The sequence below is a fragment of the Mobula hypostoma genome, chromosome 12, assembly GCF_963921235.1.
Source record: "Mobula hypostoma chromosome 12, sMobHyp1.1, whole genome shotgun sequence".
NCBI lineage: Eukaryota > Metazoa > Chordata > Chondrichthyes > Myliobatiformes > Myliobatidae > Mobula > Mobula hypostoma.
This window is the reverse complement of record NC_086108.1, coordinates 21,929,772-21,948,947: the sequence shown is the minus strand read 5'-3', so window position 1 is coordinate 21,948,947 and position 19,176 is coordinate 21,929,772. Positions and strand designations below refer to the sequence as shown.

Sequence of the window (19,176 nt, the reverse complement as noted above, 5' to 3'; positions counted from 1 at the left end):
TTCATATCTGAAAATTCATGGATGATAAATAGACAGATCAGGATACAGCCACAAGGTGTAACCACATAAGCTTCATTCTACCATTACATTCAAAATAAGATGATCAATTATGGGGAGGCAATCAACAGTGAGGAGTGCAGTAAAGGAACTGGATCAGACAAATTAAACATGGTGGTCACCTGAAGCACCACAGGATGACAGAAGTGGTGAACAACAAAAACAGCATGAAATGGACAAGGACATACATCTAGTAAATTAGATCAAAACTCCAAACTGCAACCACATCTTAGTATAAATTGTGATGGACAATTCAACAGTTAATGAAAGGACAATCTAAAGACCTTAATGATGGCAGAGCCCCTGCATGTGCACTCTTGCAGGTTTAAGGATTCATAAGCATGTTTAGCCAGAGGGACTGAGAGGATGATCCACCTTAGCTTCCTCTAGAGATCCACAAAATCACAGAAGCCAATCTTCAGCTATGTCCATTCACTGTACATGGTATCAAGAAATGGCAAAAAGTACTGATGCAACAAAGTAAAGGAACACAACGACACACCAGGTATAGTACTCAAGACTTGTGCTAAAGTACTAGTCACACCTCCAGTTATTTTTTCCAGTATAATTCCAACTTGGGTATCTACCAGACAATATCTCGGGTGTGGTGCTGAAGACTTGTACTACAGAACTAATCACATCCCCAAGACAAGCTGTCCCAATATAATTACAAAACTGGTATTTACTTGACAATGAAGAAAACTGTCCAGGTAGGGTTCAGGACATGCTATTTTTCTAGTGATTTCAGTGTCAGATAAGATTTCCTTGTGCCAAAAAGCATGATAATCCCAAAAATCGCATAAAATCTCCCCCATCTCTTTCATGTCAGCCTTTTGTTTTTTTAAAAAAGGTTTTAGAAAAGCAAAGTGATCAAGGAGATCAAATGATGCAAAACATTTCTTTTAATTCATTTAAAAATTATTTGACCACGTTCTGGAATACTCTGTCTCTACTGAGAAGCGTCAAAAGCTATAGAGTCTATTCATGCAAACCTCAGCAGCTTATGAAAGCCTGACTGAGGTACCCCCTGTACATACAAATGAGCATTAGGGAGACCAGCGAGATGGAATTGCAGGTTGTGCAGGGCTGCAGCCATCTTCTGGGTGACAAACAATTCACAGAATTGCAACAGAATCCTATCATAACCTGGGGAAGAATTGCACATAGTTGTTGGTCATTTTGCTGATTAGCAATACAGGCATTATGATTTTTACCTCTTCTTCCCTGTTCAGAAGGATCATCTGGCTGTCAGTTAGCATACAATATTTCTGATCCCAGGCTGTTTCTGCATATGGGGACTGGCCACAAGACAGTCTGTGTGTTGGAGGACCTTTCACATCTGCAAATAAAGAGACACAAAACAGATTAAACGTCTTTCTCTATAAACTTCAAAAGATGTCAAAACAAAATCTACATTTCCAGCATCTAACTTAGGGAAACTATTTCCCTTCTGTTGTTCACCAGTTGAAAGCATTTCTGTTTGAGCTTCAGAATGTCAACCTTCAACAATTCATGGACAACTCCCATGAGAATTGAGAGGAAGTCAAGTTCTATTGTTAAAGTAGGAGGTCAAGAAGTACAAAGTAAAAGAACATTAATAGATTGAAGCAAGAGTAGGGCATTCCACCAGTTGTGTGTACATGATCATTTAGTAAGATTGCAGCTGATTTTCAGCAACAGTACTACTCCCCTATTCCAACCCTACATCCCTTCACCTCTTTAATATCAAAAATAATTTCTTGTGAATTGACTCATCAGGTGAGCTTCCACAACTGCTTTAGGTTGAGAATTCCAAAGATTCAGTGCAGTACGTGAACGTCTTCTCATCACTTTGAAACTGTGATCCCAATTTCTGGACAATATTGCCAAGAGAAACGTTAATTCCACATCCACGCTGTCAGCTCCTCAGAGATTCATATTCATTGAGATTGTTTCATAATTTTCAAAAATATGGAAAGGACTAGCTCACTCGCTCTCAGATTCAGATTTATCTGCCACACATACATCAAAACGCAGTGAATTGAGTCATTTGCATTAACAACCAGCACACGCAAAGATGTGCCGGGAGCAGCCTGCAAGTGTCACCACACATTGTAGTGCCAATATACCATGCCCTTTCCTCTTTTCATACAAGTCTGCTATCCATGAAATCAATTGATGAACATTGCAGAACTCCCAAAATCACAGGGGATCCTTTCTCAAGTTGGAAAATTCGATCTATGACAACATTCTAGAGCTTTATTATAATGGGAGCATCACATTTCTGTTACTCTGGTCGACTTTTGCAACATACTGACTGCCTTCTTAACAGCTTTCTCAACCTGCATTTTAATTTCCAGAAATGTATTACAAGGATACGAAGATCTCTTTATACTTCTCAACAAATGAAAATTTCAGCACGAAAATTTTTGTGAAGAGCTTCCATGCTGAGCAGGAGCCACTTATTTCCAAGCTGTTTTGTTTTGATTAATCAAACCTCAGTTTGAGTTATTAAATCCTCAAAATTATATGCTCTGATTCTGTTCAGAGGCATTGTAAGACATCTTACTGAAGGCCATCTGAAAGTCCAAAATCAACAAGCAGTCTGCTTGTTCCAACCTCAACAAATATCTAATAAGTTTGTAAATCACAATCGTAAATCCATATGAACTCCACCCATTATATCATTAGCTTCAATGTTGCATTGTGAGAGTGGCTGCAGTGAGGCTGAAGTGTTGTACTTGAGACGCAAGTGCTGGAGCTTTGTTTTCAGAGGCTTTGTCAAGGAGGCTGCATGTGGAAAGGGAAGATAAAGTGAGATCTTTTACTTTCCTCTGTAGTCCTGGTGTTCTACAGATGAATGGGAAAAAAAAATCACAGAAACCTCCATTGTCTCTGTTAGAGTACCTAGCTGTGGCTCCTACCTCACTGCAACAAGCAGCTGAACTTACTCAGGGACATTTGCACTGCTAAGAATGACAGAAGCTTTAGTTAGACTACACAGGTGGAATGCAGAGGGCTCCACAGTAGTGTAGCGGTTAGCACGATGCTATTACAGCTTGGGCATTCCGGAGTTTGGAGTTCAATTCTGGCACCATTGTAAGGAGTTTGTACGTTTTACCAATGACTCTGGGTGCTCTAGTTTCCTCCCACAGTCCAAAGGTATACCAGTTAGTAGGTTAATTGGTCATTGGAAGTTGTCCTGTTAAATAGGTGGGTTTCTGGGCAGTGCGGCTCATTAAGCTAGAAGGATTGTTCCATGCCGTATCTCTAAATAAAATTAAAAACATAAATGAGAAGGGAATGATCACTTTGTTGTGTTTGCATAATAGACCTTCCAACAGTCAGCAGGAATTAGAGGAGCAAATATATAGGGAGATTACAGAGAGCTTTCGAAAAATGACTTGGTGATTTTAATATTGATACGCTAAAAGAAATTGTTAAGTACGCGCAGGAAAGTTTTCCTTAATCATTATGTGGTTGGTCCAACGAGAGAGGGGCAAGCAATCAACCTCCCAGCACAAAAATCAGCTGAGCAAATGACAGACATGTCTGTGGGGATGCATTTGGGGACTAGTGACCATGATTTATGTTTCAAAATAGAGATGGACGATCCACAAATTGAAGTCTAAAATTGGGAGAAGGCTAATTTGATGGCAGGATTTTCACTGGACTTACAAAGGTTGATTGGAAAAAGTTGTCAGTGAGAAAAGGAATCTCTGACAAGTGCATGGTTTTTGAAGTGAGACAGTGTAAGAGTAAAGGACAAGGGGAGCCTGGTTGAGGAATGATATTGAGGATCTGGTAGAAAACAGGTGGTCCCTGTCAGATATAATCGGCTGAGACCAAATCTTTATACTATCTGCCATTCTTCAATAGCAACAGCTGTACTTTTTTTTCCAAATGTATTTTATGCTTGAAACAAAAGAGCAATCATGTAATCTCAATTCTTTAAAAGTCAACTATTACTTGTTTACCATCAGACCTTTTGATGTAGCTTCTCAATCTACCATAACCAACCCGTTTCCCCAAATTTTGCTTCAGTCTGATTTGAAAGACCCATTTCAAATTGCAAGTTCTTTTGAACAAAAGGCTCTTAACAAGCAGATTTTCAACCTATCCATTCTCAAGACAGAATATTAGATCAAAGACAGATAGCACCTGCATTACTTACTTAACATACTGATCATTAAAATTATCTCTTATACAGTTATAAAAATTCATCTTCAACAGCATCGCTGTTAGCTTGGTTTGCCCAGTCTACATGTAGACCAAAGTCCCATATGGCTATTGCATTACCCTTGTTATCTGCTCCTCTCATTTCCTGATACACTGTACACAAGGGGAAAACAGAACCATTACTGTTTGGGGGCCAATATATCATTTCCACAACTGTTTTTTGCCTTTGCTATGTCTTATTATCCACCCAGATTAATTCCACTTCTTGGCAATGTAGATCTCAGGTCCATTGTCCCAAGCCTTTTTTATCTATTAAGTTAATACCAAACTATATGATGATTAGGATATCAGAATCATAGTCAATAATTCACACTTGCAGAAAGGAGTTATAAAATCAAGCTGCTTGAGGGAGGGGTTTAGAACAAGTTGGCAAACTTTGCAGTTTTTATTGTTTATCCATGGGTTATGTGAACAGCTGGCAAAACCCTCCTTTAATGTTCATTATTAATTACTTTTGTGAACGTCATGTGAGCCACACTCATGAACCATTCCTTTCACTGACAGTACCAACACAATTTTATAACATCAACAAAGTTCAAACCCTGCTCAACCCAGACTGTGAGAGCTGAGACTGCTACTCCTTCATTGACTATGATGATAAAAGACCATTGTGAATGAGCATGTCTTCACATTCACCACTTAAAACTCTGTGAAGATATAATGTGATACAATGTGATTCAATGTGCAGTTAAATCAATGTTGGAAAGGTGCACCAAAGCTAATATGGTTTTCACTCATACTATGCAAACTGGTAGTACAGTGACATACCTGCAACGCTATGGCTACTAGCGTCAAGCAGTTTGCGATATACTTTTTTCCAACACAATAAATTTTTTAAGAATAAACTTATATTAAGAGCAAAAATAACGAAGTCTGAGTGAAATTCGAACACAAAACATCAAAGCTCACAACTAATTGATACACCTATGTTTTCTATCTTTTAAATAAATCTGACAGAAAACAATAAGCACTTGACCAATGAGTCCTTTACGACCTGATATGTATCTTCATGTGCTCTACTAAGTTACTTGCTTTCACTGTTGAACAAGTGTTCCAACAGACCTCAGAAATCCATCGAAAAGGAAGATACAGACAGATGAAGCAGTTGTCAAAGAAAACAGAGGTGCAATAAGTCCAGTGTAACCTAGAATGTGCATGCTTTATTGTCAATGTGATTATCAATTCAACTGAGATCTATTAAAGGAACCCAGGTTCATCAATCTTACCAAAGATATTGATCAAAAATATAATAAATGAATAACCAGTCACTAACAGAACAAAGATTAAAGGAAATATTGAAGATCTAATCACAAAAATTGGTATTCAAGCTCCAAATATACCACATTATAACAACAGCTCATACAAAAAAAACTAATTTATACTTCATAAGTTAATTGGTTCTCTAAACTGGGTGAAACAAACCAGTTCCAGCATTGCCAATCTCCTGTAGTGGTTATCAGCCTATACATTTTCTTTTGCATGCTACACCTCTTATACTTTAGCTTGCATGGGTGCTATCCCATCAAAATACTGAGGTTAGAATTTCTTAGTTTTGTATATTCATTGTGTATCAGATGTTTAAAAAGGCCAGCTAGCAGGGCTGCAACACCAGCACAATAACCTGACCCACTATACCTGAAATCTCAGATGCACACGATTTCGAACAGAAGTACAACAACCTTCTTTTCAGACCCATTCGATCCATCAGGAATTGCCAACTGCTGCATCCAATTCGTCACTACGTTCGACACTTGCAGCAGTAGAAGTCCTTATTCATTCTAAAAAGGAACAACTCTGCTGCAGAGATGAGCACACTAACTAATGCCCTGCTCCATGTAATGCACAGCTACCAAATCAGTTTGCACATCACATAAGTCTTCTTTTACAAAATTCTATATCTTCTCAGCTTAGGTGAACACATTCCCTTCTCTGCAATCAGAAATACTGCAGTACAGTTACTGGCATTGAACTGAGCAAAGCGACCACCCCCTCCTCTTTTTAAAAGCACTACATCACAGAATCACAAGACGCCCAACTTTGTGTGTGACAGGAATGCACAAACTGCAGTCTGCAACATCCTTGCCCTGCAAATACAAGTCAAACTGTCTTCAGCCTGATAGCAACAATAAATATTCTGATCAAATACATCCCAGAAACTGCAGTACGTAATTGGCGCGTGGTGTTGACTACCAAATATGATCTTCCCATTTGTAGATATCCGTGTATGCACCATGTTTCTTCTCATTTTCTAATAGTAAATATGGGTAATATAATTATGCTTAGGACTTTAGTGAAGTCTTCTACTTCATAGATTTAAGCTCAGCTAAATCTGAAGTTTTAATTTTTACATTGCTTTACTTGTAATCTACCAACCCCAGTTCATACTGACAACTTCAACAGAAGTAACAACTTAATTCCTCTGATAAAGGTGATTTCTTTGGTGGGGGTGGCATGGGAAAAGAATGCAATCAATTTCTCAACAACAAATAAGTACAATAAATTATTGGAAGTACACAACTATATAAAATAAAAGAATCCAAAATAGAGAAAATACTCTTTTTCCCTCTTCAACATTAACAAATCTTTTTCCTCAAATTTCCTTTTTTCAATATTGGAGACATCCTCTTTCTTCGAAGAACAGAGTTTGTTAAAGCTGAATCTGAATAAAACTCGGGAGACCAACTTCTTATAGTTACAATAGTTTATTGCGCACCCTCCTTCAAGAGTTTCAGACCCAGTTGTCAGAGGGAAGGCAAGTAAGTACTGCCACCATCCGACAAGTGGGCCCACTCTCCCCGGTTACAGCCTTATATTTATACATAGTAAGCCCCACACATTACTATTGCAAGATGTCATTTGAACTGGTACGCCCACCAAGTCTGTTGGTGAGAAACTTAGTAACAGATAAGAGAGTCTGCTAGATCAAGGCTTAACTACAGATGGATGTGTTGTCCAGTCCTTATCAGTTATTCCCTTTGCTAGGCCCTGACTTAAAACAGATGAATGTTCATTCCTATCCTTATCGGTGAGTCCTCCTTCCCCTACTCAAACGAGGGTACAGTCGGCCCTCCTTATCCGCGAGGGAATGGTTCCGGGACCCCTCGCGGATACCAAAAAACGCAAACGCTCAAGTCCCTTATTCAACCTGTCTCAATGCAGTGGACCTTAGGACCCAGCGGAACCCCAGACCTTATTTAACCTGTCTCAGTGCGGTGAACATTAGGGCCCAGCGGCGGAGCTCTGAATCCGCAGTATTTCTGTTCACGAAAATAATCACGATTGCGATTTAAAATAAAGTGGAAATAATAAAGCGATCGGAAAGAGGTGAAACGCCACCAGTCATTGGAAAAGCGTTAGGCTACAGTCGGAACGATTTTAAAGGATAAAGTGAAAAAATCCCTGCCCCGATGAAAGCTACAGTTATTACTAAGCAACGCAGTGGTTTAATTATTGGGTTTTGGGATTTTGGGTTTTTGATCCTCCAGATCAACCCGGCAGGGACGGAGAGCGCGCTCGGAAGCAGTCTGTCACTGGCCTGAACTTGGGAATTTCCGTTCCCGAGCCCGCCGCTGAAACATACATTTCTTAAGTGTTTTATATGCAAAGAAAGGTAAAATATATACTATATACTAAGACAAACGTTTGACTAACTGACACTAAATAATATCGGATGTACCTGTTCCGACTTACTTAGTAAGAGAACTTTCGGTTTTTTTTCGATCCCGATCCATGATAACCTACTTACATCCTCCCGTATACTTTAAATCATCTCTAGATTACTTATAATACCTAATACAATGTAAATGTTATGTAAATAGTTGTTATACTGCATTGTTTAGGAAATAATGACAAGAAAAGAAGTCTGTACATGTTCGAACAACAAGTGCTGGAAAAGCACTTACGGGTTTTCTCGATTCGCAGTTGGTTGAATTCGCGCATGCAGAACTCGTGGATAAGGAGCGCCGACTGTACAATGTACAATGCTATCAAACTCTCAATGTCTCTCTGCAAACCAAGGGAGAACTAGTATAAGCCGGTTTTAGCTAACTGCTGAAGACAGAGTTTACTTCAGTTCAAAAATTCCTTTTCAGTCCCAATTATTCTTTTCGCCAGAGGTTACATAGGTTCAAAATTATTTTCTATATCCTCAATTCCTCAGGTTCCCTCACTCTATCATCAGTGCTGCCCTCACCTGCATCTCCTCTACTTCCCAGACATCTACCCTCACGCCATCTTCCAGGTGCAAAACAAGACAGGATTTCCCTTGTCCTTACTTATCGCTCCCAGAGGCATTTACATCGAACACACCATTCTCTGTATCTTCTGCCTTCTTAAGATCACAAAACCGTAACACACAAGAGCAGAATTAGGACCATTCAGCCCGTTCAGTCTACTCTACCATTCGATCATAGCTGATCCTGTATCCCACTCAACACCATACACCTACCTTCTCGCCACATCCTTTGATGCCCTGGCCGATCAGGAAATGATCAACTTCCGCCGGACCTGGCCTCCACTGCAGTCTGTGGCAGAGTATTCCACAAATTTACTACTCTCTGGCTAAAGAGATTCCTCTTTATCTCTGTTCCAAAGGGTTACCCCTCAATCTTGAGGATGTGGCCTCTATTTCTGAATATCCCCACCATATGAAACATCCTCTCCACATTCACCCTACCTAGCCCTTTCAACATTTGGTAGGTTTCAATGAGATCCCCACCCATTCTTCTAAATTCCAGTGAATACAGGCCCAAAGCTGCCAAACGCTCCTCATATGTTAACCCCTTCATTCCTGGAATCATCCTCATGTACCTCCTCTGGACTCTCTCCAATGACAACACATCCCTTCTGATATGGGGCCGAAAACTGTTGATAATACTCTTCAGTGCGGCCTGACTAGCGTCTTATAATGGCTCAACAATACCTCTTTGATGTTATATTCTATTCCACTGGAAATAAATGCCAACTTTGCATTTGTCTTTCTTACCTCAGACTCAACCTGTAAATTAACCTTCTGGGAGTCTTGCATGAGGACTCCTAAGTCCCTTTCCTCCTCTGATGTTTGAACCTTCTCCCGATTGAGCTAACAGTCTGCATTATTGTTCCTTTTACCAAAAAGCATTCTCATACATTTCCCAACACTGTATTCCATCTGCCACTTTTTAAGCCTATTCTTCCAATTTGTCTAAGTCCTGCTGCAATCGCATTGCTTCCTCAGCACTACCTACCCCTCCACCTATCTTTGTCATTCACAAACATTGCCACAAAGCCATCAATTCCATTATCTAAATCATTGGCAAACAATGTGAAAAGCAGCAATCCTAATACAAACCCTGAGGAACACCAAAAGTCAACCAAGAAAGGTCCCTTTTATTCCCACTCACTCTCTCCTGCCTGTCAGCCACTCCTCTGTCCATGTCAGTATCTTTCCTGTAACACCACAGGATTTTATCTTGTTAAGCAGCCTCAAGTGTGGCATCTTATCAGACATCTTCTGAAAATCCAAGTAAATGACATCCACTGCCTCTCCTTTGTCCACCTGCTTGTCACTTCCTTGAATAATTCTAACAGATTTGTCAGGCAAGATTTCCCTTTACAGAAACCATGCTGACTTTGACTTACTTCATCGTTAGTCTCCAAGTACCTCGAAACCTCATCCTTAATAATAGATTTCAATACTTTCCCAACCACTGAGGTTAGACTAACTAGCCTATAATTCCACAACAGCCCTTTGCCTCTTCCACTTATCATCTCCTAACTTCTCATATCATTTCTTTTCATTCCCCCTCTCCTACCCACCTACCTCCCCCCTCTCACACTCAAGAGAAAATCTGGAGATGCTGGAAATCTGAGCGACACACACAAAATGCTGGAATAACTCAGCAGGCCAGGCAGCATCAATGGGAAAAAGTACAGTCAACATTTTCGGACTGAAACCCTTCGGCAGGACTGTACAGTCAATGTTTCAGGTCGAAACCTTCGGCAGGACTGTGCAATTGACATTTCGGGCTGAAACATCGACTGTACTTTTTCCCATAAATGCTGTTTGGCCTGCTGAGTTCCTCCAACATTTATGTGTGTGTTGCTTGGCCTATAACTTCGTTTCTTTTGCCTTCCTCTCTTCTTAGAGTGGAGTGACATTTGCAATCTACCAGCCTCTGACACTAGGCCAGGATCAAGTGATTCTTGAAAGATTATGGTTAATGCCTCTGTTATCTCTTCAGCAACCTCTGTCAGAACTCTAGGATGTAGTCCATCTGGCCCAGCTGACTTATCCATCTTAAGACCTTTCGGTTTGCCTGGCACTTTTCCCCTTTGTAATAGCAAAGGCACTCACTCCTGCTCCCCGACACTCACATTCCTCTGGCACACTGCTAGTGTCTTCCACAGTGAAGACAGGTGCAAAGTACTCATTAAGTTCATCTGCTATTTCTTTGTCCCCATTACAACCTGACCAGTGGTTCAATATCAACTCTCACCTCCCTTTTACCCTTTATATAACAGAAAAAACTTCTGGTATCCTGCTTTATATTATTGACTAGCCTGCCTTTCATCTTTTCCCTTCTTATAGCTTTTTCAGAAGCCTTTTGATGGATTTTAAAAGCTTCCCAATCATTCAACTTCCCACTCACTTTTGCTACCTTATATACCCTTTCCTTGGCTTTTATGCAGTCCTTGACTTCTATTGTCAGCCACGGTTGCCTACCCCTTCCAACTGAGAACTAGTTCCTCTGTGGGACATATCTATCTTGCGCCTTGTGAACTATCTTCAATGGGATCCTACCACTAAGCATACCTTTCCTTCTCTCCCCATCTCTGCTTTCCACAGGGATCACCCTCTCTGTGACTCCCTTATCCGCTCATTCCTCTCTACTGATCTTGCTTCTGGCAGTCGGATAAGTGCTATACCTACCCTTTCACCTCCTCCCTCACCATTATTCAGGGTCCCAAATGGTCCTTCCACGTGAGGCAACAGGCCCCCTGCAAGTCTACTGTATCCAGTGCTCCCAGTCTGGCCTCCTATGTTGCAGTGACACCTGATTGAGTGTCTGCTTCATCAAACACCGTCGCTCCATTTGCTACAAGGTGCAGGATTTCCCAATGGCCACCCATTTTATTTTTACTTGCTATTTCCATTCCAACATGTCAGTCCATGGCCTCCTCTACTGCCACAATGAGGCCACTCTAAGGTGGAGGACCAACACCTCATATTCTGTATGGTAGCCTCCAACCTGATGGCATTAACACTGATTTCTCTAAATGCCAGTCATTTCTCCCCTTTTCCTTTCTCTCTTTTTCCATTCCCCATTCTAATACCCATCTTACCCTTACCTACTCTTTACATGCCTATCACCTCTTTCTGGTGCGCCTCCTCCTTCTCTTTTCCCCATGGTCCACTCTCCCCTGCTACCAGATTCCTTCTTTTTCAGTCCTTTCCCACCTATCACCTTCCAGCTTGTACTCCTTGTCCTCTCCCCAACTGCTTATTCTGATTTCTTCCCCCTTCATTTCCACTTCTGATTAAGATCTTGGCCCAAAACATTGACTGTGTATTCCTTGCCATAGATGCTGCCTGACCTGCTGAGTTCCTTCACAGTATTACGTGTGTGTGTGGCTCTGGATCTCCAGCATCTGCAGAATCTTATATTTATGATTTGTCAAAGTAGTCACTCTATCAGTGTCCAATTTCTCTATCACAGAGACAACTGCACTGAATGTAGTTTACCAAAATGGAAGAGGTACAAATTGATCATTATTTTATCAAAGAAAACTATTTGGACCCCTGGACAATGGGAAGGGAAGAGGTAAAAAAAACTAGTGTTGCATCTCTTGCATATCAATGTCATTTATTCCCTCCAGTACTCCCAAGTCCAGCCTCCATCCACGTCATTGAGACCCAAAGTAGACCGTGCTCAGCTTTCTTTGCTCCACCCATCTTAACACCCATAATCTTCCTCTAGCCCACCATTTTAATTCCACTTCCCATTCCTACACGGACATGTCTGTCCACAAACTCCTCTACTGTTAAGTTAAAGCCAGACATAGAGAGAAGAACAACATCTCATATTCATCCTTTATAGTCTCCAACCTATTGGCATCAACACCAACTTCTCTAACATACAATAATCATTCCTCTCTGTCTCCACCTTCCCCTTTGTTTTCTCTTATCCCACTGGCTCTTTAATCCCTTCTCTTTTCCCTCCCCCACCTTTCCAACCTGCCCATTACCCACACATTCCTCTCACTGTTTCCCCATCTCCTTCCCTTTATTCCATAGTCTGCAGTCCTCTCCTATCAGATTCCATTTTGTTCAGCCATTTGTCTCTTCCACCCATCATTTCCCAGTTTCTGACATCATTCCCACTTCTGCACCCTCCCACCTCACTAGGGAGCTTCCCACTACCCCAACCTTTTATTCTTTCTGCGTTCTTTTATTCTATTCCTGATGAAGGGTCTTGGCCTGAAACAATGACTGTTCATTTCTTATCACCCTCCATAGATTCTGCTTGACCTGCTGTGTTTCTCCAGCATATTAGTGTGCTGTATCTCCTACAGTTGCATGGGTATGTCCTGCAGGCAGACAACAAGATGTTGGACAAAATAAGCCTATAAGCATATATGTTGAGGAAAAAACAGTCTCTTAAGGATACTAGAAGGGGACCATAATGATAAAGTATGTAAAGGGTTAACACGGTCAGTTAAAGAATAGCAGCCTGTTTTTCTGTAAGAACCTGCTGATGATCAACAGATGTGCTAAGCCATGCTGAGCCACATTTCTTCTTGGAGTTAGACAGTATTTCAAGCTCCTTGGTACTGTCATGCACATAGATAAGTCTGGTTCCAGCCTGTCTTGTGTGGGGGTATCTGAACATCTATATCTCTCCTGCAAGAGAAACTGCCAGTTAGTCGGTGGACCGAGCAGGAACAGACTGTTCCTGTTTGAGCGACTAACTGAAGTGCCCCGGAGGCTTTGAATAAAGAGTTTGTACTTATGCCGTATGAGTGACTTTATCAGGATTCGACTTCCACAATAAACTTATGGTGTCACTTCATTGAAAATGGCAGAAATTTATACATCACACCAAACCGTCTATTTACGAGTACAAGGTTGTCAATAGATGATGCCAAGATAAACATACAAAAGATACTTCAAAAAGCTACAAACAGGAAAATAACAAGAAAAATTCAAATGCAGTATTCAACACAAATAAATAGGAAATTCTTCAGTATATACAAACAGGAGATGGTCACTCAGCTCATTCAAACCGCTCCATCGTTCAATAGACCACAGTTGATCTGGCTGCAATCGCAACTCCATATCCCCCTACCCTTAATAATCATCCACTCCCTTACTTAGCATGAATCAATCTAATTCTGTCTTAAAAATATTCAAAGTCTCTGCTTCCACCAACCCTTTGAGGAAGAATTTTTCAAAGATGCAGGATCCTCAAAGAGAAAAAAGATTTCACCTTGTCCATCTTAAATACGTGACCCTTAATTTTAAGCACAATAGGTCAAGAATTTTCCACAAGAAGTATCATCTCCATATCCATCATAGATTTTTGTGCTTCAATTCTTTTCTTTCATTTTACTAACATTCAGCAGTACAAGCCTACCCCACTCAACCTCATCTGATCAGGTAATCCACCCACTGGAGGCCCAGTAAACTTTCTTTGTTCTGCTTCCAATTCATTGACATTCTTCGGTTAAGAGGGAAACGCTATTGACAGTACTCCAGAATGAATTGCACCATTGCCCATAACTGCATCATAAACACACAAATTTTGCAATGAAATCCCCCTGCAATAAACAATAACATTTTGTTAGCTTTCCTAATCACTTTATGTTTGCCAATCATATACCAGGGTATTCAGATATGCCTGTATTTCAGAGCTCTACAATGTACGACCATTCAGATAACATGTTCGTTTTTATTTTCACAAATGCTGGAGCAACTCAGTAGCTTAGGCAACATCTATGGAAATGAACCAACAGTTGACATTTCGGGCCGAGACCTTCTTCAGGTCTCAACTGAAACGTTGAATGTTTATTCATTGCTACAGATGCTGCCTGCCTTACCGAGTTCCTCCAACATTTTGTGTGTATTGCTTTGAATTTCCAGCATCTGCAGAATTTCTTGTACTTTTCCTTTTACTGCCAAACTGAATAATCTTATATTTATCCACATTATCCTCCATTTGTCAAATCTTGGCCCATGCACTCAATCTATCTAAACTCCTTTCAAGATTCCTCATGCCTTCTTTACAATTACTTTCCTATTTCTGTGCCATCAGCAAATTTAGAAACCATATCTTCAGTGGCTTAATCCAAGTCTTTATTATAATTTGCTGAAAGTTGACAACTCGGCATCAATCTGTCACATTGCAGCTCACCAACTGAGTAAGATCCATAAATACCAACTTTCTGTTGCCAATTACTCATTATTCAGATAGATATTTTACCTCCCACAGCATGAACTTTGGCTTTCCGAACAATCTCTGATGAAAACATATTTATAGAATGTCTTCTGGAAATCTAGGTTCATTGCATCCATCAATTCCCCTTTATCCACAGCACATGTAACTTTAAAGAACTGTAGAAAAAATTAAAGTACAGATATATACAGTGTATGACATTTGGAAAGATATCATTCGTGGCATTCCAAGTAATCCAAGTCTATCCCAAGGATCCAACGCTTCACCAGATTTAACAATGACACAGATAGTGCAAGGTTATGGAACTCTATAAGGATATAAAATGGTCCTCCGTTGGTCAGGGTCGACCAAGGATGTTACATCCTAGCCAACTGCTTCGAAATCAATACACTAATCAATATGCAAGCCAGGGCAGTAAAATATGGAAAGAAAACTGTTGCCCATGCAGTAGGTTCCTTCTCTCCAAGCAGCTGATGAATCCAAAAGAATGGCAGAGGCCGATACAGTTTGGCAGAAGCGACATCACAGGAGTTGCCAGTCAGTGCTGAACTCAATGTAGGACTACCTTAGGAACTTCTGCTCCAAATTTTTCCTTGGGCTTTACTTCCGAAGCCTTCCCCATGAGCAGGTATAGCCGCAAGGCAGTGAAGGTTTGAGATTAGAGTTTTCTTCCTCCTGCACCACAACTGAGGAGCCCCATCAGCCTAAAGTGACTGGTTTAAGGTGCCAGTTGCCTGCCTTGCCTCTTCTCCGGTCAGTAGAAACAGTTCCACCAGGCTTAGCCGCAAAAGAAAGCCAAGAGATGGACTCTGTTGTCCAGGAGGTGTACGCCATTAGGAGCATTTAACAGATAGAGGGAGCTCATCCCCATGCTCCACCCATCCCCCCCCCCCAACCAACTTCGCCAGCCTTAGGAACGAGGATGTAAAACTAATATTCAATCTAAAAATGGCAAAATTGAACACAGAGAGAACACAAGGAAATATAATTTTTTGGATACGCAACTACAGCCTTGCCAACAGTAGATGAGTTATGCTAGTAAGTGGGCTTCACTGAGGGGTTGTCTTCAGCAACTCCTGTAACTGAGCCACTGCTTCTGCCCATCAATTCCTGGCTTGCTGGCTTGTCCTGTCACTCTGAGATGTTTGCATAGGGATATTGTGCACATACTGTAACCCAGCTAATTAATCAGTGATTTTTTAAAATTATAGTTATGAAGAAATGAATGATCAGAGGCTAAGAATGCAATGATCACTTTTCAAAGAGACTTCATCCCAATGCATGGTAAACTCACGTGAGACTCAGAATCAGAATCAGGTTTATTATCACCGGCATGTGATGGGAAATTTGTTAACTTAGTAGCAGCAGTTCAATGCAATACATAATATAGAAGAAAAATAATAATAAATAAATCTTATTTAGTATACTTTATACAGTATATGTATATTGAATAGATTAAAAATCATGCAAAAACAGAAATACTATATATTTTAAAAAAGTGAGGTAGTGTCCAAAGGTTCAATGTTCATTAGGAATCAGATGGCAGAGGGGAAGAAGCTGTTCCTGAACCGATGAGTGTGTGCCTTCAGGCTTCTGTACCCCCTACCTGATGGTAACAGTGAGAAAAGGGCATGCCCTGGGTGCTGGAGGTTCTTAATAATGGATGCTGCCTTTCTGAGACACCGCTCCCTGAAGATGTCCTGGGTACTTTGTAGGCTAGTTCCCAAGATGGAGCTGACTAAATTTACAATCCTCTGCAGCTTCTTACAGTCCTGTGCAGTAACCCCCCCCCCCAAATATCAGACAGTGATGCAGCCTGTCAGAATGCTCTCCATGGTATATCTATAGAAGTTTCTGAGTGTATTTGTTGACATACCAAATCTCTTCAAACTCAAAGTATAGCCGCTGTCTTGCCTTCTTTATAATTCAGGTAGAATACTCTGCTTCTATATCCAAATAAGTTGTTAACACTTAAGGGGCACTGCAAATTGCTTGGAAGGATGCAGAAAGCTGCAAAAGCAAGTTGATTGATGGGAGAAGTCAATGCAGAAAAAATGCAACAGCATCTATTTTGAACCTCAGAAAGATCCATTTAAATATCTTCTAAACAGTGCAAAATTGAAAATTATACAAGAACAAAGAAACTGGCAAAAGCTGAACTGGTAGCCAAAAAAACTGGCATATAGTATCATGTTTCCCCATGGAACCTAGAAGGCAAAGAGATGAATAAATGCTGCAGATGTACAGATTTCTGAGCACATTTGAAGTGCAATCCCCACTAATCAGACCAGAACTGATTACAATACTCGGAATGGGGTCTAACCAGAGTTTTATACAGCTGCAACATTACTTTGTGGCTGTTGAACTCAATCCCCTGGCTAATGAAGGCCAACACACCATACACCTTCTTAACCTCCCGATCACTTGCACTGCAACTTTGAGGGATCTATAGGTGTAAACCCCAAGATCCCTCTGTTCCTCCACACTGTTAAGAATGTGCCATTTCATTATAGAAATTTAATATTACTTCGCTGGTTTGAATGTACAAAACAAAACCTATATTTACTTAGCACTTTCACTATTATTAATCATGTTTACAAGTTTAATTTTGAAAATTCTATATGGAGAGAAACATTAAATCATCACACTTACATACTGAAGGCTAAATAAATTTAAATTGTGCATTATCACATCATTCATAGTGATAGTCATACTTTATTGATCCCAGGGGAAATTGGTTTTCGTTACAGTTGCACCATAAATAATAAATAGTAATAGAACCATAAATAGTTAAAATAGTAATATGTAAATTATGCCAGGAAATAAGTCCAGGACCAGCCTATTGGCTCAAGGTATCTGACCCTCCAAGACAGGAGTTGTAAAGTTTGATGGCCATAGGCAGGAATGACTTCCTATGACGCTCTGTGTTGCATCTCGGTGGAATGAGTCTCTGGCTGAATGTACTCCTGTGCCCAACCAGTATATTATGTAGTGGATGGGAGACATTGACCAAGATGGCATGCAACCTGGACAGCATCCTCTTTTCAGACACCACCGTGAGAGAGTCCAGTTCCATCCCCACAACATCACTGGCCTTACCAATGAGTTTGTTGATTCTGTTGGTGTCTGCTACCCTCAGCCTGCTGCCCCAGCACATAACAGCAAACAAGATAGCACTGGCCACCACAGACTCGTAGAACTTCCTCAGCATCGTCCGGCAGTTGTTAAAGGACCTCAGTCTCCTCAGGAAATAGAGACGGCTCTGACCCTTCTTGTAGACAGCCTCAGTGTTCTTTGACCAGTCCAGTTTATTGTCAATTCATATCCCCAGGTATTTGTAATCCTTCACCATGTCCACACTGACCCCCTGGATGAGATATTGCACACCATTGAGACTCTTGTTGGTCAGGATCAATCATGGATATTGCATCCCAGTTGTCAACATGACACGCAAGCCAGAGCAATACAATATGGAAAGCAAACTATTGCCCATGTAGCAGGTTCCCCTCTTCACGCAGCTGATGAATCCAAAGGAGCTGCAGAGACCGACACAGTTTGGAACCAGTGGCGTCACAGGAGTTGCCAGTCATTGTTGAACTCAACACAGGACTGTCATATGGACTCCAGCTCCGGATTATTTCCCCGCGGGGTTTACTCCCATAGCCTTCATCGTCAGTGGACATAGCCACAAGGCAGCAGACGTTTGAGATCAGACTCTTTCTTCTCCTAGATGAGCTGCCTCCCACAGCTGAAGAGGCCCAACTGCCCAAAGTAACTGGTTTTAAGGTGCCAGTAACCAGCCTTCACCCTTTTGCCTGTCAGTAGAAATAGCTCCACTGGGCTCACACGTGAAGGCCAGGAGCTGAACTTGATTGTCAGAGGCTATTTGCATACCACTCATTGAGAAAAGGGATCATAATCTTGGAAAGTGTGTAATCACAAAATTCTCAATAATACGTGGGCTAAAAGTGTTAACTGTGAATGGAATTTATATAGGATAGGTATACATCCTACTGAGTATGCAACAATAAATAAGGGTTAACATAATTATGTTTTAGATCAGTGGTCCCCAACTACCGGACCGCGAGGAAACAATATGATTTGGCGATATGAAACAATATGAGTCAGCTGCACATTTCCTCATTCCCTGTCACGCACTGTTGAACTTGAACACCTCCCCCTCCTCCCGGTTGGCCGGTCTGCAAGATTATCGGCAATATTAAACTGGTCCGCGGTGCGCCAAAGGTTAGGGACCCGTTTTAGATGATTAAAATATCTGGCAGATATAATGAGGAGAAAAGAAATAAATCACCCTTAAAGTCATTCCATCCAAATCCACTCACCTCAACACTCTTGAGGATAAAGAGGCCCTATGGGGGATTTACAAGTATATTTCCTGGGATAAGGGATTACATTTATGATAGATGTGAGAACATGGATTGTTATCCTAGGAGCAGAGGAATCTAAG

At 40.9% G+C, this 19,176-nt stretch overlaps 1 protein-coding gene across 6 annotated transcripts in view; it reads right to left on the bottom strand.

Moving 5' to 3' along the window:
• rasal2 (RAS protein activator like 2) overlaps window positions 1-19,176 on the bottom strand; it is a 418,356-nt gene that overhangs the window by 278,064 nt on the left and 121,116 nt on the right. For 5 of the 6 annotated variants that reach the window (XM_063063734.1, XM_063063733.1, XM_063063735.1 and 2 more), the window contains exon 2: window positions 1,272-1,396. In XM_063063734.1, coding sequence (XP_062919804.1) covers window positions 1,272-1,396 — 125 coding nt within the window. Of the gene's footprint in view, window positions 1-1,271; window positions 1,397-8,177; window positions 8,431-19,176 lie in introns of those variants that run through there. The other variant, XM_063063737.1, reaches the window with a different exon arrangement.